At 45.9% G+C, this 26,628-nt stretch overlaps 2 protein-coding genes across 2 annotated transcripts; one reads left to right on the top strand and one right to left on the bottom strand.

The window, feature by feature from the left end:
- Nucleotides 1-1,107: 1,107 nt before the first annotated feature.
- On the bottom strand, nucleotides 1,108-6,768 carry TMEM151A (transmembrane protein 151A). Its single transcript, XM_070766263.1, has 2 exons — nucleotides 6,676-6,768; nucleotides 1,108-2,469 (listed from the first exon to the last, which is right to left on the bottom strand). Exons 1-2 carry the CDS (start codon nucleotides 6,766-6,768, stop codon nucleotides 1,108-1,110), a joined length of 1,455 nt encoding a protein of 484 aa, XP_070622364.1.
- A 5,164-nt stretch (nucleotides 6,769-11,932) lies between these two features.
- YIF1A (Yip1 interacting factor homolog A, membrane trafficking protein) lies at nucleotides 11,933-26,189 on the top strand. Its single transcript, XM_070766265.1, has 8 exons — nucleotides 11,933-12,136; nucleotides 13,648-13,868; nucleotides 15,919-16,023; nucleotides 16,616-16,694; nucleotides 21,638-21,695; nucleotides 22,700-22,855; nucleotides 23,815-23,908; nucleotides 25,045-26,189. Exons 1-8 carry the CDS (start codon nucleotides 12,106-12,108, stop codon nucleotides 25,192-25,194), a joined length of 894 nt encoding a protein of 297 aa, XP_070622366.1. The 5' UTR covers nucleotides 11,933-12,105; the 3' UTR covers nucleotides 25,195-26,189.
- Nucleotides 26,190-26,628: the final 439 nt, after the last annotated feature.

Genomic DNA, 26,628 nt, shown 5'->3' with positions numbered 1-26,628 from the left:
CTAAAAGCCTGGGACTTCCTTCCTTCCTTCCTTCCCTTTCTATTTTCCTTTTTTCTTTCTCCTCTATTCCTTTTCCCTTCTTTTTTTGCTTCCTTCCTTCCTTCTCTCTCTATTCCATTCTTCCTCCTTCCCTTTCTTCCCTCTCTATTCCATCCCTCCCTCTTTGCTTCTCCCTTTCTTTCTTTCTTTCTTTCTTTCATTCTTTTTTCTTTCTTTCTTTCCTTCCTTCCTTCCATTCCTCTCTATTCCTTCCATCCCTCCGTTTATTCCTTTCTTTCTTTCTTCCATTCCTCTATTCCTTCCTTCCTGGCCTCTCTATTCCTTCCTGCCTTTACTCCTTCCTTCCTTTCTTCCTCTCTATTCCTTCCTTCTCTCTTTACTTGTTCCTCCCTTCCTGCTCTATTTCTTCCTTCCCTTTTTACTCCTTCCTTTCTTTCTTTCTTCCATCCCTCTTACACCCTTTCTTTCATCCATCCCTCTATTTCTTTCTTCCTTCCCTCTCTACTTCTTCCTGCCCTCTTTATTCCTTTCTTCCATCCCTCTCTATTCCTTCCTGCCTTCTTTAGTCCTTCCTTCCTTTCTTCCTCTCTATTTCTTCCTTCTCTTTACTTCTTCCTTCCTTCCTTCCCACTCTATTTCTTCCTTCCCTCTTTACTCCTTCCTTCCTTTCTTTCTTTCTTCCATCCCTCTATTCCTTCCTTCCCTCTTACTCCCTTTCTTTCGTCCATCCCTCTATTTCTTTCTTCCTTCCCTCTCTACTTCTTCCTGCCCTATTTATTCCTTTCTTCCATCACTCTCTATTCCTTCCTGCCTTCCCTCTCTATTTCTTCCTTCTCTCTTTACTCCTTCCTTCCATCCATCCCTCTCTCTCTCTCTCTCTCTCTCTCCCTTCCTTCCTCCCTCTACCAAAGACTTGAGCAAAAGAATCCCATACCTGAATCTGGGCTTAATGGGCCTTCCCATCTCCCCAGACACACTTCCTGGCTTAGAAGACTGTAATGTTGACCAAAGAGCCTTGCAGTTGGGTTAATGGATTCGATCGTGGCTCAGGGAAGCCAGCCAGAGACGTCTTGTACCGCGTTCCTCTCCCTTGCCCTCCCTCCCAATTCACAGGGGGGTCCCTTGCCCCCTCCCCGCCAGCCCTGGCCTGTGCCCGTTGCGCTCACAGCCCTCCCCGCCGTGCACGATCAACACGGGAAAGCATAACGCATCCTGGTAGCATGGCGGGCTCCCCAACGGCTCCGTCTCAATGTTGCTGCCCACGTGACTCCCGCTCAGGCTCCGCAGAATCCCCCCGCACCGTCGGGCGCTGCTCAGCGAGAAGCGGCTGCAGCTGAAGGGCAAGCGGGCGTAGAGGGCCCGGGTGCCCCGCGAGGGCAGGGAGTTGCTGCTGACAGTCCGGCGACAGCGCTGGCAGCTGCGGAGGTATGCCGCGCCCGCCACTGTCGTGGCATCCATCAATACGGCCTCGGAGTAGCTGGGCACCAGCTGCTGGTTGGAACGGATGTGCCATTCCAGTTCGGTCATGTCCACCGTGTTGACGCGCGAGATCCGCCGGCCGTAAGCCCCCGCGGCGTCCAGCGGGCTGGGCCCGTCATCGGCCCCAAAGAGTTTCTCCACGTGATAATGGACGTTGGCCGTACGGTATTCGGACAGGACCCTCAGGGGCCAGGACAGCAGAAGGAAAGACGCCAGCCAGAAGACACTCCGGCGCGTGTACCAGGGTGGACGCCCCGGATCTGGGAAGACCAACATGTGTTCCTTAAAGTCCACGTTTTTGAGGTGCATCCCTTCGCGGGCCTCCATGTAGTCGTCCAAGCCCTCATTCTCGCCGAAGAACCGGGCCCTTTGCGTCAGATAAGCGGCTTCCGCCTCCCCTGACGCGAAGCTAAAGCATTTGGTGAACCGGAGTTTGGTCACAGGGTAATCTGAGAGGCCCAACAGCTCCTTGGAGACGTCCTTCACCCCGTGGCCCGAGTAGTCGAACTCCGTCTCTGAGACATGGGTGTTGACCCGCTCGTGGTAAACCTGGGTGGTCGTATAAGCGTCCCCGTTGCGATAACGCGTGACTTGCCTCGTTCGGCGGATGTAGTGGTAGCTGACCGCCTTCCACCAGATGCAAGGCGTGGCCTGCTGCATGCGCTGGACCTTGTCGTAGACGCTCGCCGTGTCTACCCGATACTGCATCTGCCCCTTGGCGAAGCGGTGCCAGCACTCCACTAGGTACACCACGTACAACATGCCCAAGAAGGCCAGCGGGATGTAGATGTAGCCGTTGGAGCAGGGGCTGTCATGATACACCAGCGACGCCCCGCGATAGGAGCTGTCGTAGTTCAGGCGGGTCACCGTCGAAAGGCGGCACCAGGCCATGACGCCAAAGCAGCCGAACATCAGGAGGGTGAGCACCAGACATTTCCAATGGGACTCCCGGCACAGCGAGCTGCTCAGCGACTGTTTGAGAGGACGTTGCTGCGGGTCGAGGGAGAGAAAGGGTCGGAGAAGAGAGTAGGGAAGAAAAACTGGTTACTGATCTGACACACTCCCACCACCAAACCGGCACAGGTAGTCCTCAACATGCGACCGCAAATTTATGTGAGAAATTTATGAAGCCCCGTTTTACGACGTTCCATGCCCCCTTTGTTAAGCGAATCGCCACATTGGTTAAATGAGTCAACCGACGATGAAGCGAATCGGGTTTCCTATTTTCAGAAGGTCACAAAAGCTGGAGGGAATCATGCGACCCAGGGGACATAAATGTGAGTCAGTGGTCCAGCATCCGATATGCCAATCTCGTTGACTGTGGCGATGTTGCGTTGTTCGTAAGCGTTTTAAAAATGGTGGTACAGTGGTACCTCTGCTTAAGAATGCCTCTACTTAAAGAATTTTTCTAGATAAGAACCGGGTGTTCAAGATTTTTTGCCTCTTCTTAAGAACCATTTTCTATTTAAGAACCCGAGCCCGGAAAAATTTCTCAGGACGTTTGAGAGCGGCATGAAGGCCCGGCCAGTTTCCTGGCATTCCCGCTTTAATCCTGGCCATCTCGGGCTTTTCTGGGCTGCCAGAGGAGCCTTTCGGTGGCGCTTAAGGAGGCTTTGGCAGCCCAGAGCGAACGGAGTGTTTTCCTTCCTCTGGGCGCTTGGAGAGGAAATAAACCACTTCGCTGTGGTGACTCCCTTATGCTGGATATTTTGATTCTCCTCACCTCACCTTCTTCCTTCAGCAGCGACTCTCCTCCTCCTCCTCCCACACAAATTCCGAGCTTTTATTTCTTTCCAAATGGATTTGCACACATTATTTGCTTTTACATTGATTCCTATGGGAAAAACGGCTTCTACTTACACACTTTTCTACTTAGGAACCTGGTCACGGAACGAATTCAGTTCTTAAGTACAGGGACCACTGTATTCAGCCGGTTCGGACGAACTGGTAGCAGCAACTATGCCGTCCCTATTTAGGCATTGTTCGAAGCTGCACGCCCGAGCCTGCTTACATTTGCGAACCGGTAGGGAAAGTAAGTCAATACCACCTCTGGTCATAGGTCCCTTCTTTCATCCCTTTGGACGGTCACTAACTAAACCGTTGTAAGTTGAGGACTAGCTGTGAACCTTAAATCCGTTTCACGGGAATTGCCCTGCTTTTCTAACCGAGGGGAGAAACAAAACAGCGTACAGAAATCAAACCCTTGAAACGATGCTAATTTCTTCGGCCGTTCTGTATCCTAGGATCGCAGCAGGCGTCAAGGGGGCGTTTGAGGCCCCCGACTTAACCACCAGCTTGGGGTTGACACGCCAGACACCCTGCAATTGTGCTTTCAGACACATCGTGCCGTTCGCACTGGGGGCGTGGAGTCCAGACTCTTGACGCGGCCACATTTTTAGGGGGGTATAAACAGGACGTTGGAGCCAGACAAAATAAGGGCTCGCCGTCTGTTTCCCCTTGGAAGCCGAAAGCCTCTGTCTGCTTCCTCGTGCCGGGATAGACTGGTTCTGCATAGGGAGGTTCCATTTCGCTGAGACCACCTGCCATTATACCTATCTAGCCGTAAGCAAGCTAGAGTGATAGGGTGAGGAATACGCTGCATTTAACTTCCTGGAAGTATCCCACCTCTAGCTGAGAGAGAGAAAGAGAGAGAAACAAAGAGTGAATGAAGAAAGAAAAGCAGAGAAAGAAAGACACAGAGAAAAGAGAGAGACAGAAATAGAGAGAAAGAAAGTGAAAGAGACAGAAAAAAGAAAAAAGGGAAAGGAAAGAGAGAAAAGGAAATAAAAAGAGAAAGAAAACAGAATGAAAAAGAGACACAAGGAGGGAGAGAGAGAGACAAAGAAAGAAACATAGAGAAAAGAGAAAGAGAAAGAAAGAGAAATGGTGAAGGAGGGATAGAAAAGGAGAGGGGGGAAAGGAAAGAAAGACAAAAAAGAGAAAGAAAAAGATAGAAAAAACAAAGAAAGAAAAGGAGACACACACACATATATATAGAGAGAGAGAGACAAAGAAAGAAACAGATAAAAGAAAGAAAGAAAGAAAAACAGGGTGAAGGAGAGACAGAGAAAAGGAGAGAGGGAAAAGGAAAGAGAAAAAGAGATAAAGAAAACAGGAAGAAGGAAAGAGAGACACAGAGCTAGAGACCAAGAGAGAGAAAAGAAAGACAAAGAGAGATAAAGAGAAAGTGTGAAAGAGAGAGAAAGAGCGACAGACAAAAAAGAAAGAAAAGACAAAGGGAAAAAAAGAAAAAGAGATAGATTAAAAAGAGGGGGGGGGAATGAAAGTGTCCAAAGGAACTCCAACCACTTAATTCCAACTCTTCCTTTGAGAAGGCTTTTTACTGTTTTTTATTCTTAAGGGTTTTAAAATTTCAGGGTTATTTGGCTAGACTACTCTAGAAAAGTGGTGCAACCAATAAAGAATAAAACAAATTCAACCAGGCCACAGCTTCCTGGTAAATCTGGTCCTGTGGGGTGGGGTGGACAGCTGGTAAGGAGTTCCATCACTTACACACACACACACAAACACGCAAACCTTCCATCCTTCCACACTTTTTCATGCCTCTCCCCAGAGAATTGCAAAGGGGTTCTTGGCAAAAGGCTTTTTTTTTGGGGGGGGGGGGGGGGCGAAGGCTGCCAATAGCAGATGGCTTTTAAGATGGGGGGGAGGGTATTTTTTATTTAAAGTGTGTGTGTGGGTTGTTTGTTTGTTTCAATCCGACACCCTCTTTCCCTTTGCCTTAATGCCCTCTAAGGAAGAACTACAAAACCACCACAGTTCCCAAACATTGATACCTTTCTTCTCTTGACATTTGGCAAAATCAAAAATCCCTGGGGAGGGGGAGGTGGGCAGGGGATTCTTAACCCTGGCGACTTCCAGTTGCTTGGTTGCCAACTCCCTCCCTCCCACCACACCCCCACCCTTTCCCCAAATATTCCCTCCGGCCTCCCCAGTATTTTCCTCCTCTTCCTTCCAAAAAATTGGCTCAGCCTTTTGTCCCAGAAGGGCTGGACTACAACTCCCTTCATCCACTGCCCAGCCAGGCTGCAGAAGGGCGCCTTGGCAGGTGAAAGAAGGGAAGGACACCCCCCCCCCCCCCATCCTTTGGCCTTTTCGGGGAGAGGGGGGGATAGAAATATCCTTTGTTTGGAAATGCAGAAAGGAAAAAAAATATTGCCAGACGTGGGTGAAAAGTGGGAGGGGGGATGAATGACTTCCAACACACCCTCTTTAGCCCCCCCCCAAAGAAAAACTCTTTCCCCCCCCCTCCCTCCCTCTCCATCCTGCTGGGGGTTTTTTGTTCCTCCGCTGATAGCGCGCCGCTTAGAAGAGCATCAAAGCGGAGAGAGAACGAAGGAAGCGCGGACTGTGGTGCAATGCAGAATTTCACGCGTGCCCTCCCTCCCTCCCTCCACGCACGCACGCACGCATACACACACGCACAAACACACACACCAGCCGGTCGCAAAACGCGCCGCCGTCCTGTAGACCCCTTCGCTTTTCCCTGGGAATCCCGAGAGAAAAACCGGAGTGCCTTTTACGCACGGCGCAAAAGTCTTTATTGGGGACGAGGAAGGTGCATCATGCAAGGGGGCCGAAAAAGACCCCCCCCGCGCGCCCGAGATGCCACCTTCCTCCTCCTCCTCCCCCCCGCTCGACGTTTCCCCCCCCCCCCCCGCGCAGAAACCTGGGTTTATTTTTAACCCTCGGTGAGCTATTAATAATGCACAAAGCGACACGTGCTCCCTGCACCAAAATCGCTCCTTTCCCCTCCACCCGCTCACGCCCCGCCTCCCCCGTTAGGAAAAATAAATAAAGGGGGGGGGACTCACCAAAAAGCAGAGGGCTGAACCCTGGCTTTCAAAGCTGGCATCGCCCCCACCCCCGGAAAAAGCCCTGATTTTGGAGGCGCCGCTTGGAAAGGGGGACCCGTCTCCAAACGGCGCGCTCAGGGCGCAGCGCAAAAGCTGGGCGAGTTGTTTTTTGTTTTTAATCCTTCCTTCCCTTCTTCCCTTCCATTCTTTCTTTTCTTTCTTCTCCTCCCCTTCTCTTTCCCTTTTTCTTCTTTTCTATCCTTCCGTTTCCCTTCTTTCCCCCTTCTATCCTTCTTTTCTTCCCTTTCTTTTTTCCCCCATTTCCCATTCTACCTTTCTTTTCCTCCTCCCCCACCCACCCCCGCCAGCTCGGACTTACCTCTTCCCGAGGGGGTCCCCCAGCCGGGGTGAGCGTGGGCAGTTCCCCCGCGCCCGGCTGCTGCCCGCCGTCTTCTGCCCCCACGCCTGGCATCCTTCACGCGTGGCGCCGCCGACCAGGCGGCCCGGCCGCATCTTAGGCTCGGGCGAGGGGCTGGCCGGCCCCGCAGCGGCTCCAGCTGTGCCGCCCTCCGCAGTCCCGGCAACGGGGCATGGGAAGGCGGTCAAACGGTGCGCGCCTTTGCCTTTGGCGCCCACCTGCCCGGACGCCCGTGGGCTCTTGGCGGCGGCGGCGGCTCCGCCCTCCACGGCGGGGCTGGAAAGCACAAAGCCCGCGGCCCCCTTCCCCCCCCCCCCCCGAGCTCCCCAAGCCCGGTTGGCTCTGCCTGGACAGTCCCGCAGCCTTTTAAAGGAAAGATGCTCTGGTCCTTCTTGGTCCCGCTTTGCGCTCGCTTCCTTTCGGGCCCCGATGACTCGGCAAGGGCTGCTCCCCACGTGTCCCTCTTCCCTTCCTTCCCCCCCCCCCCTGCGCGCACGTCGGAATGCAAACCCGGGTCTAAATAAACTCGCCTTTCTGCCTCCCTGCCCTCCAACGCATGGGCTTCCTGCCAGTGGCCCCTGCCAGCGCAGGGACCCCATGCCAACTCCAATTTTGGTGGAAGTGCCAATAAGAATATAAGAACAAGGGGACACAATCCGAAGTTAGTTGGGGGAAAGATCAAAAGCAACATGAGAAAATATTATTTGACTGAAAGAGGAGTAGATGCTTGGAACAAACTTCCAGCAGACGTGGTTGGTCAATCCACAGGAACTGAATTTAAACATGCCTGGGATAAACATCGATCCATCCTAAGATAAAATACAAGAAATAGTATAAGGGCAGACTAGATGGACCAGGAGGTCTTTTTCTGCCGTCAGTCTTCTATGTTTCTATGTTTCTAAATGATAGCAGCCTTCTAATATCTCAGGGGTTGCCCCAAAGAAGAGGGAGTCAAGCTATTCTCCAAAGGCAGGACAAGAAGCAACGGGTGGAAACTAAACAAGGAGAGAAGCAACTTAAATCATGTTGTAAGATGGGTGGACTACGACTCCCAGATTCCTGAGCCAGACCAACTTAAGGGGTAAGGACTTCGCAACTCCCAGAATTCCCCAACCAGATATCCAATTCCCAGATTCCTCAGCGTGACCACTTTGTGTGGACTTCCACTCCCAGAATTTATTTATTTTTTATTTGTTTGTTTGTTTTGTCCAATACACAGTTATAGAGGATATACTCGAGAGGAATGAATTAAAGAAAGAAGAGAAAATATAGGAATATGAAATATAACTATGAGAGAATAGTAGAAAAGATATAGGGATAGAAGAGAAGATATATGAGATATAGGACCAAGAGAACTAATTTATTATTTATTTATTTATTTATTTTGTCCAATACACAATAATATACAATGACGCTTATAGAGATATAGTAGAGAAGATACATGAGATATAGGAGAGACTATAGGACAGGGGAACAATTAACCAGTGGAACTGCCTGCCTCCAGATGTTGTGAATGCTCCAACACTGGAAGTTTTTAAAAGAAGATGTTGGATAACCATCTGTCTGAAGTGGTGCAGAGTTCCAGGAGTCTTCAATATCTTCATCAATGACTTGGATGAGAGGAGAGATGGGGAACTCATCAAATTTGCAGATGACAGCAAACTGACAGGAATAGCCAACCCTCCAGAAGATAGGCTCAAGATACAGAAGGATCTTGACAGACTTGAATAATGGGTGCTATCTAACAAAATGAAATTCAAGGGTGAAAGAAGTCAGGGTCTACATTTAGGCAAGAAAACCCAAATGCCCAGGTACATTATATGTGGTACATTGCTCAACAGTGAGAGGGTACTTCGAGTCCTAGTGGACAACCATTTAAATAGGAGCCAGCCGTGTGCAGCAGCTGCCCAAAAAGCCAACACAGTCCTAGGCTGCGTCAAAAGAGGGAGAGAATCAAGATCACGTGAAGTGTTAATACCACTTTACAAGGCCTTGGTAAGGCCACATTTGGAATATCGCATTCAGTTTTGGTCACAATGCAAAAACATAGAAACATAGAAACATAGAAACATAGAAGACTGACGGCAGAAAAGACCCCATGGTCCATCTAGTCTGCCCTTATACTATTTCCTGTATTTTATCTTACAATGGATATATGTTTATCCCAGGCATGTTTAAATTCGGTTACTGTGGATTTACCAACCACGTCTGCTGGAAGTTTGTTCCAAGGATCTACTACTCTTTCAGTAAAATAATATTTTCTCATGTTGCCTTTGATCTTTCCCCCAACTAACTTCAGATTGTGTCCCCTTGTTCTTGTGTTCACTTTCCTGTTAAAAACACTTCCCTCCTGAACCCTATTTAACCCTTTAACATATTTAAATGTTTCGATCATGTCCCCCCTTTTCCTTCTGTCTTCCAGACTATACAGATTGAGTCCATGAAGTCTTTCCTGATACGTTTTATACTTCAGACCTTCCACCATTCTTGTAGCCCGTCTTTGGACCCGTTCAATTTTGTCAATATCTTTTTGTAGGTGAGGTCTCCAGAACTGAACACAGTACTCCAAATGTGGTCTCACCAGCGCTCTATATAAGGGGATCACAATCTCCCTCTTCCTGCTTGTTATACCTCTAGCTATGCAGCCAAGCATCCTACTTGCCTTTCCTACCGCCCGACCACACTGCTCACCCAGGATGTTGAGACTCTAGAAAAGGATGTTGAGACTCTAGAAAAGGATGTTGAGACTCTAGAAAAGGATGTTGAGACTCTAGAAAAGGATGTTGAGACTCTAGAAAAAGTGCAGAGAAGATCCACAAAGAGGATTAGGGGACTGGAGGCTAAAACATATGAAGAATGGTTGCAGGAACTAGGTTTATGTCTAGTTTAATGAAAAGAAGGACCAGGGGAGACAGGATAGCAGAGGTTGCCACAAAGAAGAGGGAATCAACCTATTCTCCAAAGCGTCTGAAGTTAGAACGAGAAGCAATGGGTGGAAACTAAACAAGGAGAGGAGCAACTTAGAACTAAGCAGAAATTTCCTGACAGAACAATTAACCAGTGGACCAGACGTTGCCTCCAGAAGTTGTGAATGCCCCAACACTGGAAGTTTTTAAGCAGATGTTGGATAACATCTGTCTGAAGTAGTGTAGGGTTTCCTGCCTAAGCAGGGGGTTGGACTAGAAGACCTCCAAGGTCCCTTCCAGCTCTGTTGTTATTGTTGTTGTTATCATCAATAATAATGTTACTCTATTCTATCCTAAGGTTGTTTTGATATAGTGTTGTGCAACACACACAAATGTACAGTATACTTGTAGCCATGGCTTATTTTAATATTTACTTGTTTCAACCTTAGGAATGGTTCATTGTAGGGATTTTAGCTCCCAGAATTCCACAGCTTTTTGCTTTTAGCCTTAAACATTTGCTTGGCAACTTTAAAATAGGTGGACTTATAAACCTCAAGAATTTCCCAGTATGCTGGCTGCAAAACTCCCAGAATTCCCAGCTAGCATGCTGGCTAGAGAATTCTGGGAGTTGAAGTCCTGCTATCTTAAACATCGCGAGGGCAAGAAAAATAAGCTAGATGTGTTCTGCAAACATAACCTTATTAAAATCGGGCAGAAATCTCATTGTTTTTAAGTTCAGGATGATCTCTGGTTTGTGGACTTCAACTCCCAGAATTCCCCAGGCAGCACGGCTTGTGGACTTCAACTCCCAGAATTCCATGCTGGCTGGGGAATTCTGGGAATCGAAGTCCATGAGTCTTAAAGTTGCCAAGTTGTCCAAAGTTGAAAACGTCCAGAGATACTTCACCAGAAGAGCCCTTCACTCCTCCACTCGAAACATATAAATGCCCTATGAAACTAGACTTACAATCCTAGGTTTAGAAAGCTTGGAACTACGACGCCTTAAACATCATCTAAGTATTGCCCACAAGATCATATGCAGCAACGTCCTGCCTGTCAAGGACTACTTCAGCTTCAACCACAACAACACACGAGCTCAGAACAGATACAAACTTAATATACACCGCTCCAAACTTCACTGCAGGAAATACGACTTTAGTAACCGAGTACTTGAGGCATGGAACTCACTACCGGATTCTGTAGTATCATCCCCTAGCCCCAAAAACTTTACCCTAAGACTTGAGAGGTCAGTAAGGGGCGTGCATAAGTGCACCAGCGTGCCTTCCGTCCCGTCCTACATAGAAACATAGAAGATTGACGGCAGAAAAAGACCCCCTGGTCCATCTAGTCTGCCCTTCTACTACTTCCTGTATTTTATCTTAGGATGGATCTATGTTTATCCCAGGCATGTTTACATTCACTTACTGTGGATTGACCAACCACGTCTGCTGGAAGTTTGTTCCAAGCATCTACAACTCTTTCAGTAAAATATTTTCTCACGTTACTTCTAATATTTGCCCCAACTAACCTCAGTCCTAATGTTTCTCTTATATTTCTACTAGCTACATATATATGTTTATGAACTGTAGTATCTCCTCCACATTATTCCTATGTCTTTTATTCTATTCTTCCATTGATATATATTTTACTATGATTATATCCTATGATACCTATATTATGTATTGGAAGGAAGGAAAGGGAAGGGGAGGAAGGAAAGTAAGTAAGTAAGTAAGTAAGTAAGTAAGTAAGTAAGTAAGTAAGTAAGTAAGTAAGTAAGTAAGTAAGTAAGTAAGTAAGTAAGTAAGTAAGTAAGTAAGTAAAGTTTGGCGATCCCTGATTTGTAAGAATAAGGCTTAGCCAATTATGGTCTTTCTGAACTACAACTCCCAGCACCGCTTGGGACCGGCCATATTTCCTAGAGTTGTGGCTCAGCCAATCCAAACGAACCTTTGTATTTATTTATTTTTTAAACCCAAACATCCTTTTTTTTTTTAACATCCCGTCTTCTCTTCCCTACCTGTCGCCCTCCCAGCAGGGCTAGCTAGATCACAACTCCCATCATCCCCTGCCGGGCTGCACCCAAAAGCCCCGGCTGCCAATTCAAGCCGCCCGGCCACGACTCCCATCCGCGTTTCCCCCGCCCTCTCCCGCGCATGCGCTACGAAGGGGGTGGGCTTTGAAGGCCAGAGAGCCAACTCCGCCCCTTTGGAACCTCCGCTGCGGAGGGGACCAAAATGGATACATCTCGGCCAATCAGCGAGCCGAACCTGCGAAAGGATACAGCGTCAGCCAATAGGAGCGGTCGCTTTGGCCGCGCCGGCGCCTTTGAGGACGTGGCTTAAACCCTTTCTTTTTCTTTTTTTCCGGTGATCTCTTCGCAACTTTGCTGCTCCGGCTGATTCTGGATATTTTATCCATTTATTTTATTTAAGGACCTTCGATCCTTTCCGCGCGGGGCGGGTGGATCCCGGTCGCAGGGGCCGCCATGGCTTATCCCCCTGGATATGGGGGTCCAGGTAAGGGGGGGCAGAAGCTTGGAGGGGGGCAGGCCGGGTGGATCCGCAGTTGGGATCCAGTAGATTTTTGGGGGATCCAGCATGACCTCCTCCTGTTGCTTTTTTTGGGGGGGGGGGAACGAGCCTTGAAAGCCAGGCCCGTCTATTCCAGTGGATCCCCAGATCCTTATGGATCCCTCAAATCCAGCAGCGACCCCTTTCCGGGGTGCATTTTTTTTTATTTTAAAAAAAATCGAACTCCCAGCTTGGAATCCAATCACTCCGCCACGTTAGAACCCATTAGGGGGGAATTAATTCAGTCCAACTTTGGGGGGATTTTTTGCACCCCCAATTGGGGGGGGCTGGGAGGGGGGGAGGGGTGCCAATTACCCAATTTGGGGAAGTTTTATTGGTGGTTTTCTAGATATTGCTTGGAGGGCTGGAGGTTGGCCTAGGAGCGGGAATAATAATAATAGTAATAATAATAATAATTTTTATTTATTTATTTATTTGATTTGTATGCCGCCCCTGTCCGCAGACTCGGGGCGGCTAACAACAGTAAAAAGACAACGTAAACAAATCTAATATTAAAAAATCTAAAAACCCCAATTTAAGAGATCAGTCATACATACAGTCATACCATACATAAATTTTATAAGCCTAGGGGAAGGGAATATTTCAATTCCCCCATGCCTGAGGACAGAGGTGGGTTTTTAATAATAATAATAATAATAATAATAATAGATTTGTATGCCGCCCCTCTCCGCAGCCTCAGGGCAGCTCACAACAGTAATAATAACAAATCTAATATTTAAAAAACATCTAAAAACCCATAATTTAAAACCATACAATACAAGCATACCATACATAAAAGATATATTAAGCCTGGGGGAAATGTCTCAATTCCCCCATGGAATTCCCCATAAGGGGAATGCACAATTTAAATCAAATGCATAATTTAAAATAAAGGTGGAAATATTGGTGTTTTTCCTGCATTGAGAGGTTGAGGAGGGCCTCGTCCATGGACTAATCAATGAACTTTAAAGTAAGTGGATAAGTAAACTCGCAACCGGTCCTGTCCTGAGTGCGAATCCTGGTTGTAGCCTATTACAGCTAGTCCTTGACTTACAACAGTTAGCAATATCATTTAGTAGACTTATACACCGCTTCCCAGTGCTTTTCCAGCCCTCTCTAAAGCGGTTTACAGAAACAGCTTTGGAGCAAGTAGAGCAATGGAAAAAACCCTGCAAAGACTTGGGGCTTGGAAAACATTCTTTGCAGAGAGTAACAATGACAGAGCTTGCAAGGTAAGAGCTGGGAAGATTGTTAGGGCTGGAAAAAAAAGCTACATTCAGAGCATAAGACGCACCCAAATTATGAGCCTCTTTAAGGGAGGAAAAGGTGTGTCTTATACTCCAAAAAACATGGTATTCAGTCCTGTACCGAGTGCAAATTCTGGGTCGTTGGGGGCTGTTGGCTCCATGGTTACCTTCGTCTAAATCTTCCCAATTTCTCTCCCCCCCTTCTTACAGGCTCCAAGCACAGGGCCAGGATCCCCCAAGTGCCCCAATCTCCAGATGCCCCCCAACTCTTCGATGACACCAGTTCGGGTTACGGGCCCCCCCAGGCAGGATACCCCCCGCCTGGGATCGACATGAGCTTCAACCAGATATTCGCTGACCCGGTTGCTAACGTCGCCATGGCTTACGGCTCCTCCATCGCATCGCAGGGGAAAGACATTGTCCACAAAGAGGTAAAGTGGAGAATCCTTTATTTAAAAGAAGACGAGGGGGGAAAAATCGGGGGATTGGTTACTAATTTTAAAAAGAAAGTTGTTGATTTTAAACCAGGGGATCAGCAGTTTGAAAAGGGTTGATTAGTTCTGATTATTTTTGGATAGTAAATTTTAGAAACAGTTTTGAATTTGTATTAAATATTAGTAGTGGTATTATGTTCAACAAAATTTTTAAACATATAATATATATATATATTATTTTAATATATATATGTATGTATGTATGCATGTATGTATGTACGTAGATTGTTCTGAGTTCGGGTTTTGCCCCGTGTTGTATTTTGAATGTCTATGCGACGTTTCGGTGAAATCACATTCACCATCATCAGGCTGAAGTTGTAAGCTTGAGTTGTAAGGACAATCTACATACATATACCCATGAAAATCTACCAAAACAAATATATATACTGTATCTATATATAATATATAATATAGATAGATATAAATTCATTTGTATGAATATTATAAATTTATTATTTATTTATTTATTTATTTATTTATTACTTAGATTTGTATGCCGCCCCTCTCCGAAGACTCGGGGCGGCTCACAACATGTAGAAACAAATCATAAGCAATCAGACAAATTTAAAATATTTAAATATTTAAAAAAACCCATATGCTAACAGTCACACACACAGACATACCATGCATAAATTAAACGTGCCCAGGGGGAGATGTTTCAGTTCCCCCATGCCTGACGGCAAAGATGGGTTTTAAGGAGTTTACGGAAGGCAGGAAGAGTAGGGGCAGTTCTAATCTCCGGGGGGAGTTGGTTCCAGAGGGCCGGGGCCGCCACAGAGAAGGTTCTTCCCCTGGGGCCCGCCAACCAACATTGTTTAGTTGACGGGACCCGGAGAAGGCCCACTCTGTGGGACCTGATCGGTCGCTGGGATTCGTGCGGCAGGAGGCGGTCTCGGAGATATTCTGGTCCGATGCCATGAAGGGCTTTAAAGGTCATAATAACCATTAATGAGATGTAAAATGATACACTGATAAGTATTAATAATGGCTATAAGACAGATACTTGCCAAAGTAAATATTGTATTATTGTATACATTTAATGTAACTGGATTGTATTACTGAACCACTACTCGTCTCTCTGGTCTATCAGCTAGATATCTGTCATAACTTCACATTTCCTCGGTCTGTGTGTATCTTTGACAACTCAGAGATCACTGCACACTCTTTGACAGTTCAGATGGAAAAAGCAAATTCATTTGATCGCCGGTTCTATAAACTTTTGCAAGGGAAAACTGTAAGCAATCTCACATCCAATTCCCCTTAGCAAATATTCCTGAAGCCTCATTTTGACTTCAACTCCCAGAATTCCCCAGCCAGCATTTGCTGGCTGGGGAATTCTGGGAGTTGAAGTCCAAATATCTTCAAGTGGCCAAAGTTGGTAAACATTGGATTAACCAATGCTACCTCCTTACCATTTGACATCTGAACAAAAAATAATTATTCCAATCCCTTATATGATAAGAAAGAAAAAAAGACTGTTAGCCAATATAGATTTTAGGCTGTTACTATTCTTAATCACGTCAAATTAATCAGATCACAATGCTTCAATTTTCTCAATATCTCCTCCCTATCAATTCTCATGTATACTTTAAACCCTCTTCCATAATAAATGCCCTTTAGAATAAAAGGGAACAGGACATTAAAAGAAAAGAAAAGGAACCAAAATTTCCAATGACCTCCAGCACAGTATTTAAATTAAACCCAACCATTGCTTAAAAATAGTTAAAATATATATATATACAGGGGGCAAAAAAGGAGAACCCACCAAATAGTATATCCCAGATATCGCCAGATTAATAAACCAAATTAAAAAAGAACCTAATTAAAAATAATTCCCTTTAATGAATAAAAATACAAAATAAAAATAGAGATTTAAGAAGATTAAAAAATAGCAAGGGAAAAAAAAATAAGACCCCAAATTCTGATTCCGTGATATGTAAATTTGTAAATTTAATTCCTAAATCTGTTTTTTTTTCCCCCCTTGCAGATACATAGATTTGTTTCTCTCAACAAGCTTAAATATTTCTTTGCAGTGGACACCACCTACGTGATGAAAAAATTAGGTTTATTAATCTTCCCTTACATGCACCAGGTAAGAAGAAAAAAGAAAGTAGTAATTTGGTCTGAATTTGGTTTGAATTTCCATTGTTAAACCAAACAGCGGTTTTTATTGTCATGGCGCTTAAGCGAATAGCAGTCGCTAAGCAAATCAGGCTCTTTTATTGGAAGTTGGTTCCCAGGGAGGTGATCATGTGACCCTTGGATGCTGCAGCCGTTTTAAAGACATAGGAGCTGCCAAGCAACCGAGATTTGATCCCATAACTAAGGATGCTCCTATGGTTGTATTTTTCCGCGCTGTCGCAATTCCAACGTTTGCTCAGTGAATGGTTATAAGTCGAGGACTTATGTAGGAGGCATGTCAGGAATCAAAGTGACCTGCCTTTATTGCCAAATTTGAGCCAACCTGCAAATATGTATTTATTCACTCATTGCCACTGGAACTCATTGCCACTGGGGAAAATCTTTGGAAAAATAAATGCATCGGAAGAATCGGAGGACATTCAGGTTGAAAAGTTGAGCCAAAAAACCCCCCTCCTAGATTTTGATAAAAATAAAATCCACAGCAAGAAGCTGCTGAAATACATATGCATAAATAATAATAATAATTATTATTATTTTCCTAGAATTGGGAAGTTCGTTATCATCGCGATATTCCTTTGACTCCTCGCCAGGATGTCAATGCTCCCGATCTCTATATTCCTAGTGAGTTTTTTATTATATTATATAATTAATGCAATATATAATATAATATTTATATATTTATATTTATATTATTTATAGTATGTATAATATATATATGTTATCTATTATTAAATTTTAATAATATATTTAAAAATTTAAAAATGTTATAAAGTCTTGTGGCTTTTAAGATGGCCTTTTTTTGACTGTATTAAAAAAGGCCATCTTAAAAGCCACAAGACTTTATGTAAAGCAAGTAACTAAAAGTAAAAGGAAGAAGAAACCGCTATGGTTTAGCAATGATGTAAGGGCTATGGTCAATGAAAAAAAGGCTGCCTATAAGAGGTATAAAGAGTCTGGAAGTATAGCTGATAGAGAGGTGTATAAAATGAGACAGAAGGAGGCGAAACAGATAATATATGCTGCTAAAGCCTCAAAAGAGGAAGAAATAGCAAAATCTGTAAAGAAGGGGGATAAAACCTTCTTCAGATATATTAGTGATAGGAAGAAGAAAAACTGCAGCATCACAAAGCTTAGTACCGGGAATAATACATGCATTAATGGGAATAAGGAGATCGCTGACCATTTCAATAGCTACTTCTGTTCAGTTTTCTCAAAGGATACCTTACAAAATAATACTATAGAGGGATATAGCATTGCTTCCAGCTGTACGGATTCAGCTCCAGTGATCTTAGAAGCCGATGTCTTAGAAGAACTTGAAAGATTAAAGATAAATAAGGCAATGGGTCCAGATGGCATCCATCCCAGAGTTCTTAAAGAACTCAGATCTGTCATTGCTACCCCCCTGACTGATTTGTTTAACCAATCCCTGTTAACAGGAGATGTTCCTGAGGATTGGAGAATGGCCAGTGTTGTGCCTATCCACAAGAAGGGCAGTAGAGAAGAAGCTGGAAACTACAGGCCAGTTAGCTTGACATCAGTTGTAGTTAAAATGATGGAGACTCTACTCAAAAAGAGGATAAATCAGCATCTAAAAAACAATAACTTATTGGACCCAAATCAGCATGGCTTTACTGAAGGCAAATCGTGTCAGACTAATCTCATCGAGTTCTTTGACTATGTCACAAAGGTGTTGGATCAAGGTGGTGCCGTGGATATTGCCTATCTGGACTTCAGCAAAGCCTTTGATACGGTTCCACATAAAGAGCTGATAGATAAATTAGTGAAGATTGGACTTAATCCCTGGATAGTTCAGTGGATTTCAAGCTGGCTGAAGCATAGACATCAGAGAGTTATTGTTAATGGCGAGTATTCTGAGCAGAGACAGGTTACAAGCGGTGTGCCACAAGGGTCTGTTCTGGGTCCTATTCTTTTTAATATGTTTGTGAGTGACATAGGGGAAGGTTTGGTAGGGAAGGTTTGCCTATTTGCCGATGACTCTAAAGTGTGCAATAGGGTTGATATTCCTGGAGGGGTCTGTAATATGGTAAATGATTTAGCGTTACTAGATAAATGGTCAAAGCAATGGAAACTGCAGTTTAATGTTTCCAAATGTAAAATAATGCACTTGGGGAAAAGGAATCCTAAATCTGAGTATTGCATTGGCAGTTCTGTGTTAGCAAAAACTTCAGAAGAGAAGGATTTAGGGGTAGTGATTTCTGACAGTCTCAAAATGGGTGAGCAGTGTGGTCGGGCAGTAGGAAAGGCAAGTAGGATGCTTGGCTGCATAGCTAGAGGTATAACAAGCAGGAAGAGGGAGATTGTGATCCCCTTATATAGAGCGCTGGTGAGACCACATTTGGAGTACTGTGTTCAGTTCTGGAGACCTCACCTACAAAAAGATATTGACAAAATTGAACGGGTCCAAAGATGGGCTACAAGAATGGTGGAAGGTCTGAAGTATAAAACGTATCAGGAAAGACTTAATGAACTCAATCTGTATAGTCTGGAGGACAGAAGGAAAAGGGGGGACATGATCGAAACATTTAAATATGTTAAAGGGTTAAATAGGGTTCAGGAGGGAAGTGTTTTTAACAGGAAAGTGAACACAAGAACAAGGGGACACAATCTGAAGTTAGTTGGGGGAAAGATCAAAGGCAACATGAGAAAGTATTATTTTACTGAAAGAGTAGTAGATCCTTGGAACAAACTTCCAGCAGACGTGGTTGGTCAATCCACAGTAACCGAATTTAAACATGCCTGGGATAAACATATATCCATTGTAAGATAAAATACAGGAAATAGTAAAAGGGCAGACTAGATGGACCATGGGGTCTTTTTCTGCCGTCAGTCAGTCTTCTATAAAATAATATAATATTTATAATATATTATAATTTTATTATATTATTGTGTTTTATTGTATTTTATTATTCGTTGATTATTTTATTATTTTATTTCATTTTTTATTCTGAGACCATCATGACTCTGAACAGTCATTAAACAACAAGTTTTAAATATACAGTGGTACCTTAAGATACGAACTTAATTGGTGCAAGGAGGAGGTTCGTAAGACGAAAGGTTCGTAAGACGAAACATTGTTTCCCATAGGAAACAATGTAAAGTCAATTAATCCGTGCAACCAAAAAAAACCCCGCAAAAAAACGGCTTTCGGCGACTGCTGGGAAGCCGCGCGGCTATTTTAAAAGGTGACAGCTGGCCTGGGGGGCTTCCCAGCACCCCCCTGAACCCGGGTTCGGGGTCCGGGGGGTGCTGGGAAGCCCCCCAGGCCGGCTGTCACCTTTTAAAAGAGCCGCGCCGCTTCCCAGCTGTCTCCTGAAGCCGAACGCGGAAGTTCAGCTTTGGTGTTTGGCGTTCGGAGACAGCTGGGAACCCAGCGGTCTCCCGAACGGCGAAACCGGAAGGGGCAAGGTGGGGGGGAGGAGAACGGGAGGCTCAGCATTCCGTCAGTCGCAGCGCTGGCTGTCAACTTTTCTTTTTAGCACTGGGGAGGCAAGTCAGCTCCTGCCCAGTGCTAAAAAGAAAAGTTGACAGCCAGCGCTGCGGCTGACGGAATGGTGAGCTTCCCGTTCTCTCTCCGCCCCCTCGCCCCTTCGCCCCCGTGTGTTCCTAGGAGAAGTGCTGGTGAGGAGCAGAAGGTCTGTCTTGCCTCAATCCCCAGCACTTCTCCTAGGAACACAGGGAGGCGAAGGGGCGAGGGGGGGGAGAGAGAACGGGAGGCTCAGGAAGGGAGCTCGGGAGGGAGCCCACAGTCAGTCGGCTGCGGGCGGGAGGAAGGCGATTGTTCCGCTGCCGCCAGCATGGCCTGGCTGGCAGCGGAAGATGTAACGGAGCCCACGGGGGATTCGCCTTCCTCCCACCCGCAGCCGACTGATCGTGGGCTCCTTCCCGACCTCGGAGAGCTTCCTGGTTTTCGTGAGCTTTCATGCCCTGGAAGCTCTCCGAGGTTGCGAAGGAGCCCACGATCAGTCTCGGCTGCGGGCGGGAGGAAAGTGAATGCCACGGGGCTGGGCTCCCCCCCTTACCAGCCCCGCCGCGGAAGGCTCCATTCTGTTCCCTGCCGGCCCGATTGAGCGGCCGGCGGTCTCCATTCAGGGAACAGAATGGAGCCTTCCGCGGCGGGGCTGGTAAGGGCGGGAGCCGAGGGGGGAGCTGAGCCCAGCCCCGTGGCATTCGCTTTCCTCCCGCCAGCCCCTCAAGTTGGATGCACCCTCGCTGGCCCTCTCGGCCGCGCCTCCTCGCCCGCCGCCCGCCCAGGATGCAGACCTGCTGCCTCGCCCCACGCCCGCCGATCCTGCGCCTCCTGCTTCCCCCCCCCAGCCAAAAATACAAAGGCTGTCAGCCGCCGCCCGCGGAGCAATGGGAAGCTGAAGCCGCCGGCGGTTTCAGACTCCCTTTGCTCCAGGCTGCTCTGCCCTGCCTGTCAGACCGTCTTTGTGTTTTTCGCTGGGGGGGGGAGAGCAGGAGGACCTTCCTGACTCCCTCCCCCAGCGCCGGACCTCCTGCCCTCTCTCCCAGACAAAACCCCAAAGTGGCCTCCCGAACCCGGAAAGAAGCCCCGCCGCCGGCTGTCACCTTTTAAAACAGCCGGGCGGCTTTCCAGCAGCCTCCGAACGCTGAACCCGGAAGTTCGGGTTTGGCGTTCGTAACACGAAAAAAGTTCGTCCGAAGAGGCAAATTTTTTCTGAACCCCGGGTTCGTATCACGAGTTGTTCGTAAGATGAGGGGTTCGTATCTTGAGGTACCACTGTATTTATTAGATTTTTTTGTGATTATTAGTTTTAGGTATTCTATATTTAAGTATATGAGTAATTGTGTTTATATTTTGAGTTATCGTTTCTTATTTTTTAAAGGCTATACTCTGCAGTGTTTTGAGTCGGCCAGCCGGAACCCTCTCAAAACATAGATGCATAAAATGGGTTAAATTTAGTAATCAGATTGAATCTATTGGATAGGTGGCATTTACCTAACGAACTAGGGAATTGCCAGTTCAGGTTTGTTGGGAAGAATTTTATTTACAGTATTTATTTTGTTAAAATCTTGATTCATTTAATGGGACAAAAAAGATACCATCTAACAATGGACTTGGTTTCTGTATTTTTAATTAATGCAAATGTGTGAGAAATTAAACTGATAAACTGAGCTCTTGTTGGACAGTGCTCTAAAAAATATCACAATATTGTAGTTATTTTTTTAAATGTTCAGGGAGACTTAGTATAGATCTATTTCAAGCTATTTTGCTCTCATCAGCTAGCCATACCCTTCCCAGGATTTGAACCCGGAGAGTCTGCTTGTAAGTCAGTAGCTTTAACCTGTAGATATATATATTATATACTCTGTGTGTGTGTGTGTGTAGCATATTTTTGAAAATTAAGGGAGATTACGATAGATCTATTTCGGCCTTATTTTGGCCTCATCAGCTAGCCATACCCTCACTGGGACTTGAACTTGCAACTTGGCCTTTTAAGGCAGAGAATTAACCTCCAGGCTACAGTATCCAATCCCTTCAGCTATAAATTCTATAAATATATATATATTCTCCTCCACAGGTATGGCCTTCATTACGTATATTTTGCTGGCTGGAATGGCCCTCGGGATACAGAAAAGGTAAGGAAAATTCTTCCCACTTCCCAATTTTATATTTTAAAGCAAATGGCGGACGTTAGGGGTGCAAAATTTAAGGCTGGGCCATCATATCGATTTTGGCAGGCAACAGGTTACAGGTGATCCTTGATGGCACAATCGAGCCCCAAAATTGTGTCGCTAAGAGTGGGTTTTACTCCAATCTGCAAGTACAGTGGTCCCTCTACTTACGAACTTAATTCGTTCCGTGACCAAGTTCTTAAGTAGAAAAGTTTGTAAGAAGAAGCAATTTTCCCCATAGGAATCAATGTAAAAGCAAATAAGGTGTGTGATTGGGGAAACCACAGGGAGGGGGGAGGCCCCATGGAGGCTTCTCCCTGCCTTTTCTGGCCCTGTTTCCTCCCAGAAGATTCCTAGAGAGGCCCCACGGAGGTTTCTCCCCTTTCCAGCTCTGTTTCCTCCCAGAAGATTCCTAGAGAGGTCCTACAGAGGATTCTCCCTGCCTTTTCCGGCCCTGTTTCCTCCCAGGAGATTCCTAGAGAGGTCCCACAGAGGCTTCTCCCCGCCTTTTCCGGCCCTGTTTCCTCCCAGGAGATTCCTAGACAGGCCCCACGGAGGCTTCTCCTCGCCTTTTCTGGCCCTGTTTCCTCCCAGGAGATTCCTAGAGAGGCCCCACAGAGGCTTCTCCTCGCCTTTTCCGGCCCTGTTTCCTCCCAGGAGATTCCTAGAGAGGCCCCATGGAGGCTTCTCCCTGCCTTTTCCGGTTACAGTTTCGGAGGCTCAGGTTTGTAAGTGGAAAATGGTTCTTGAGAAGAGGCAAAAAAAATCTTGAACACCCGGTTCTTATCTAGAAAAGTCCATAAGTAGAGGCGTTCTTAGGTAGGGGGACCACTGTAGTTTAAGGACCCCTGATTTAGTGCAATGTAAAAAAATGCAAATAATTTTTCTGGGGACCACCAAAATTTTCTCCCGGCCCACAGAGCACCAGTTGGGAACCGCGGATTCAAGCTTCACTTTTTTTTGGCCAGGTTTTCCCCGGAAGTCCTCGGGATGTGCGCCAGTACTGCCTTCGTGTGGATGGTGATCGAAGTCCTCGCTCTTCTCCTGGGTCTCTACCTTGCTACGGTCCAGAGCGATCTAGGCACGTTTGATCTCCTGGCTTACTGCGGCTACAAATACGTCGGGTGAGTTGGGAGGGGTCTCCCGGCTTCATGGAATAGACTCCCGTTTCCCAGAAGCCCCCACTGACCCAGGCTCCCTGAATTAAGACTCTTTGTTTCCAACCGGCAGCAAATTCCTGATTTAACAGACTATAATTAGGAGAGAGTGTCCGTTAAATCGGCAAGACGTTGTGTGAAGAACAACAAGAACACGTTTTTTGCATATCGATGAGGATGTGAATGTGGCAGAAATTAACTTCCTTAAATTAAAAATTCAATTTAAATGCCGCTTAAGACTGTTAGGGATTTATTTATGTACTTACTTACTTCCCTACTTACTTATTTACTTCGTTACTTATTTACTTCCTTCCTTATTTACTTCCTTCCTTATTTACTTCCTTCCTTACCTATTTATTTAATTCAATTTTTAAGCCAATGTGGCTTAAAACAATATAAAATCCAATATAACAACAACAACAATAATAACAATAATAATGTCAAATATAAATACTAAACTATAAAATCCCATTCTAAAACCCACAATACAATACAATCAGATGACACATGCACTGAACAACGTATTGTATTGTGTTGATTTTATTACATAAGCCGCCCTGCTGTCTGCAGGAGAAAGGCAGCCTAGAAATCCAAAAAAATGAAATAAATAAGTAAATAAAATAATAAATATACAATAAACCTATCCGTTGTTTCAGAAACATTTGTCTCTTGAATCAGATGTCCGTTAAATAAAGGTTCTTGCTGTAATAATAATAATAATAATAATAATAATAATAATAATAATTATTATTATTATTTAGATGTGTATGCCTCCCCTCTCCGAGGACATTACCTTGCTGTAATGCCACATTGGGAGAAACACTCGTTCTTTGCTCTTAGGGGTGTGTGTTTATTCCTGCCCCATTTGTTGTGATGTGTTAACTGCACAAAGAAACATACACAAGCTTTTGTTTTTGCCTCTCTAGGATGATCCTCACCGTGGTCGGGGGCTTGGTTTTTGGCCTCAACGGCTACTACATAACCCTGGCGTGGGCTTCCTGTTCTCTTATGTATTTCATGGTGAGTCCGGCGATTATTCGGGGCGGTACTGATGACTTTGGGGGTCAGTCCCTCCCTCTTTCAGCCCAACCCACCTCACAGGGTTGTTATGTAGGGGGGAAGAATAGTAGGAGTTGTGAATGGTCCATGTCCGGCTCAGATGGTCATTTATTTCAAGGACCAGGAGATGGATGAGTACTAGCATCGCAGGGCAGTGTTCTGGTTGCCCGAGTCTGAGACTGAGAGTGAAGGGGAGTTGGAGACTGGGGAACCACCAGAGACTGTAGAACCGCCAATAATTAGGGTATTGTCTGAGTCAGAGGGTGATGGGGACTTTGAGAATCAGGACCCCCTGATAGATGCAAGTGTAACGAGAATGAGATGTAGGCATGAATATCTCATAAGAAGGGATTCTTGGTGCTAAATAGATCTATGGGACATTTGGCTACACCTTGGCAGTATATAAGGACAGGCTGATGTTAAAAGGAGTGTGGCAAACAACGTTCTCTATCATGGAATAAGGAGCTGAGAGATGACTTCTGCTTCCAGGGAATTCGATTCCTGCCTGTTCCATAAGCGGTTAAACTCTCTGGACTGTGAGTATAGTTACAAAACCAGAGACGCATCATTGGCGGAGATTTATGACTCTAGCTGGCTGGCATCCCAGCCTTTCCTTCTCTCCTGCTAATTAGAGAAATGGGGCCAGCATGAAATTCCTTGAATTGCAGAAAATATTTTAACCAATCCACTGGGCCTTTGAGTAGTTTTGAAACAACGTTTGTGGGTCTTTATTTCTCATCATTGATCCGGCCAGACCGAATACTAGGAAGGAAGATTAGGTAGGTTTTTCAGTTGTTGAGTTGTTTAAAAGTCATAAAAGCTAAGTTAAAAACAAATTTGAGACGGATTTCATATCCCATCGCTTAGGTCTGTGATACTCAGGAAGAAAAATCTGAGCGAGGGGATGTGCACGCATAATTTTGGCAATATTATTTTTTTGCTTCTGGGCATGCGCGGGAGGGAAAACCAAAAACCGCCGAAATCTCATGCGCCTGGGAACTCCACGCTCGAGCCAGCTGGGCGCCGAGAGATGTAGTTTTGAGGAACCAGGTCCTCGTCATTAACCGAGCATCCGATGTCTTTCCGCCCACCTGCAGGTTCGCTCTCTACGGATGAAGATCCTCACTTCCGTGGTGCAAGACGGACTGAGCCGGACCACCGGACGGGCGCAGATGTACGTCACGCTAGGCGCCGCTGCCTTCCAGCCCTTAATTTTGTATTGGTTGACGGCCCGGCTGGTGCATTAAAACGAGGAGGAGTTGAGACTTTGAGGCCGCAGTGCCTCCTTTTTCGGTTTTGGTTCACAACACCCCCTCCTCTCGCTCGCCCCAAGTTCCACCCCTCCCCTAGTTCTGTCCCATCCGCCCCCCCCCCCCCGCTTTTCCCAAAATTCCAGTCTGCGGGGGGGAGCTTTCCATGGAGTATGACAAGAGGGGATCCATCCCCTTATAAGAATGAAGCCAAAGGCAGCGGGTCATTCGCACTTGGGACTCGTGTCCAGCTGTCCGAGTTGATGCTTGTCCACCACTCCAAAATCTGTGTGTCCCCCCCCCCCCATTTTTTTAAAAAAAGAAATGGGGTAGATTTAGGGGTCTTATTTGTAGACAGTTCTGCTATTTGGGATTGACTTGAGTTTGGTTGAGTTTTGATCCTCGCCCAAAATGTGGATTTTCTGTTCTTGTTGCCTTCCATTGGTGGTCTTGTGCGTTTAGAAGGGTGTTGGGTGGACTACAATTCCCAGGATTCCCCGGCCAGCCTCCTTGAAGGTGGACGGACTTCAAATGCCAGCACTCCATGCAAGTTGAGGAATCCTGGGAGTCGTAGTCCACGTACCTTGAAAGCGGCTTAAGGTTGAGAAGCACCGATCTCGAACGTATCCAATAATTTTTTTCAACCTTGGTTTGCTTGAAGGTGGGTGGACTTCAGCTCCCAGGATCCTCCAGCCAGCATGCTTGGACTTCAAGTCCCAGCAGTCCATGTTGACTGAAGAATTCTGGGAGTTGTAGTCCCACCCATCTCCCAAGAGTCTTTATAAACTTGAGAAGCACCGAAATCCAGTTACGTTGCCAGGAAGCAGGAAAGAGGGAGACGAAAAAAAATTTAAAATTTGAAGCGTTAAAAAAAAGAGAGTTTTCTGCGGGGTGAGGAGCAGAAAATTTGATTTTTGTTTTTTCTACGATCGCTTCCTTGAGAGTTTTTTTTTTTCTTCTTGCAAGCATGATAAAAAGTTTATAAAACAGAACTGAATTCGTGAAGGTGTGTTCTGTAGGTATTTTATGTTTGTGTGGAGTTTCCTTCGCAGCAGCTGGATTCGCACCCACACTCAGCCCGGCCTTCCCAAACACAGGGTTACTCTTTTTCCCCCCATCGTTGATCTACCCAGGAGGTTCAGGTAATCCTCGACTTGAGGCTCCCAACCGTACCCTGAATTTCTGTCGTTAAGTGAGTTTTCTCCCATTTCACGAAGCTTTTATGGCCACGGTTGTTAAGTGAAGCAGTGGATTAGTTACGTTAGTGACGCCGTTCTCAAATGGATCCAGCTTCCCCGTTGAACTCTGGTCGTCAGAAAAGGCGGGTCATAGTCCCCCTTTTTACACCCGTCGTGCTCATCAACCTCGGCAGGGGAAGGTAAGTCACATCCACTTAGTGGCCGTGAGATTCGCTTAACAACCGCAGCGAAA

Source organism: Erythrolamprus reginae, chromosome 13 (genome assembly GCF_031021105.1).
Source record: "Erythrolamprus reginae isolate rEryReg1 chromosome 13, rEryReg1.hap1, whole genome shotgun sequence".
Taxonomy (NCBI): domain Eukaryota; kingdom Metazoa; phylum Chordata; class Lepidosauria; order Squamata; family Dipsadidae; genus Erythrolamprus; species Erythrolamprus reginae.
This window is presented reverse-complemented; position numbering and strand designations above follow the sequence as displayed.

Excerpts from the sequence above, each read along its gene's own strand:
- TMEM151A (XM_070766263.1), bottom strand. The coding sequence starts at position 6,768 with ATGCCAGGCGTGGGGGCAGAAGACGGCGGGCAGCAGCCGGGCGCGGGG. Across the intron at positions 2,470-6,675 it reads GGGGACCCCCTCGGGAAGAG|CAACGTCCTCTCAAACAGTC; the intron begins GTAAGTCCGAGC and ends CTCGACCCGCAG.
- YIF1A (XM_070766265.1), top strand. The coding sequence starts at position 12,106 with ATGGCTTATCCCCCTGGATATGGGGGTCCAG. Across the intron at positions 16,695-21,637 it reads TCCCGATCTCTATATTCCTA|GTATGGCCTTCATTACGTAT; the intron begins GTGAGTTTTTTA and ends TCTCCTCCACAG. Across the intron at positions 23,909-25,044 it reads GTTCTCTTATGTATTTCATG|GTTCGCTCTCTACGGATGAA; the intron begins GTGAGTCCGGCG and ends GCCCACCTGCAG.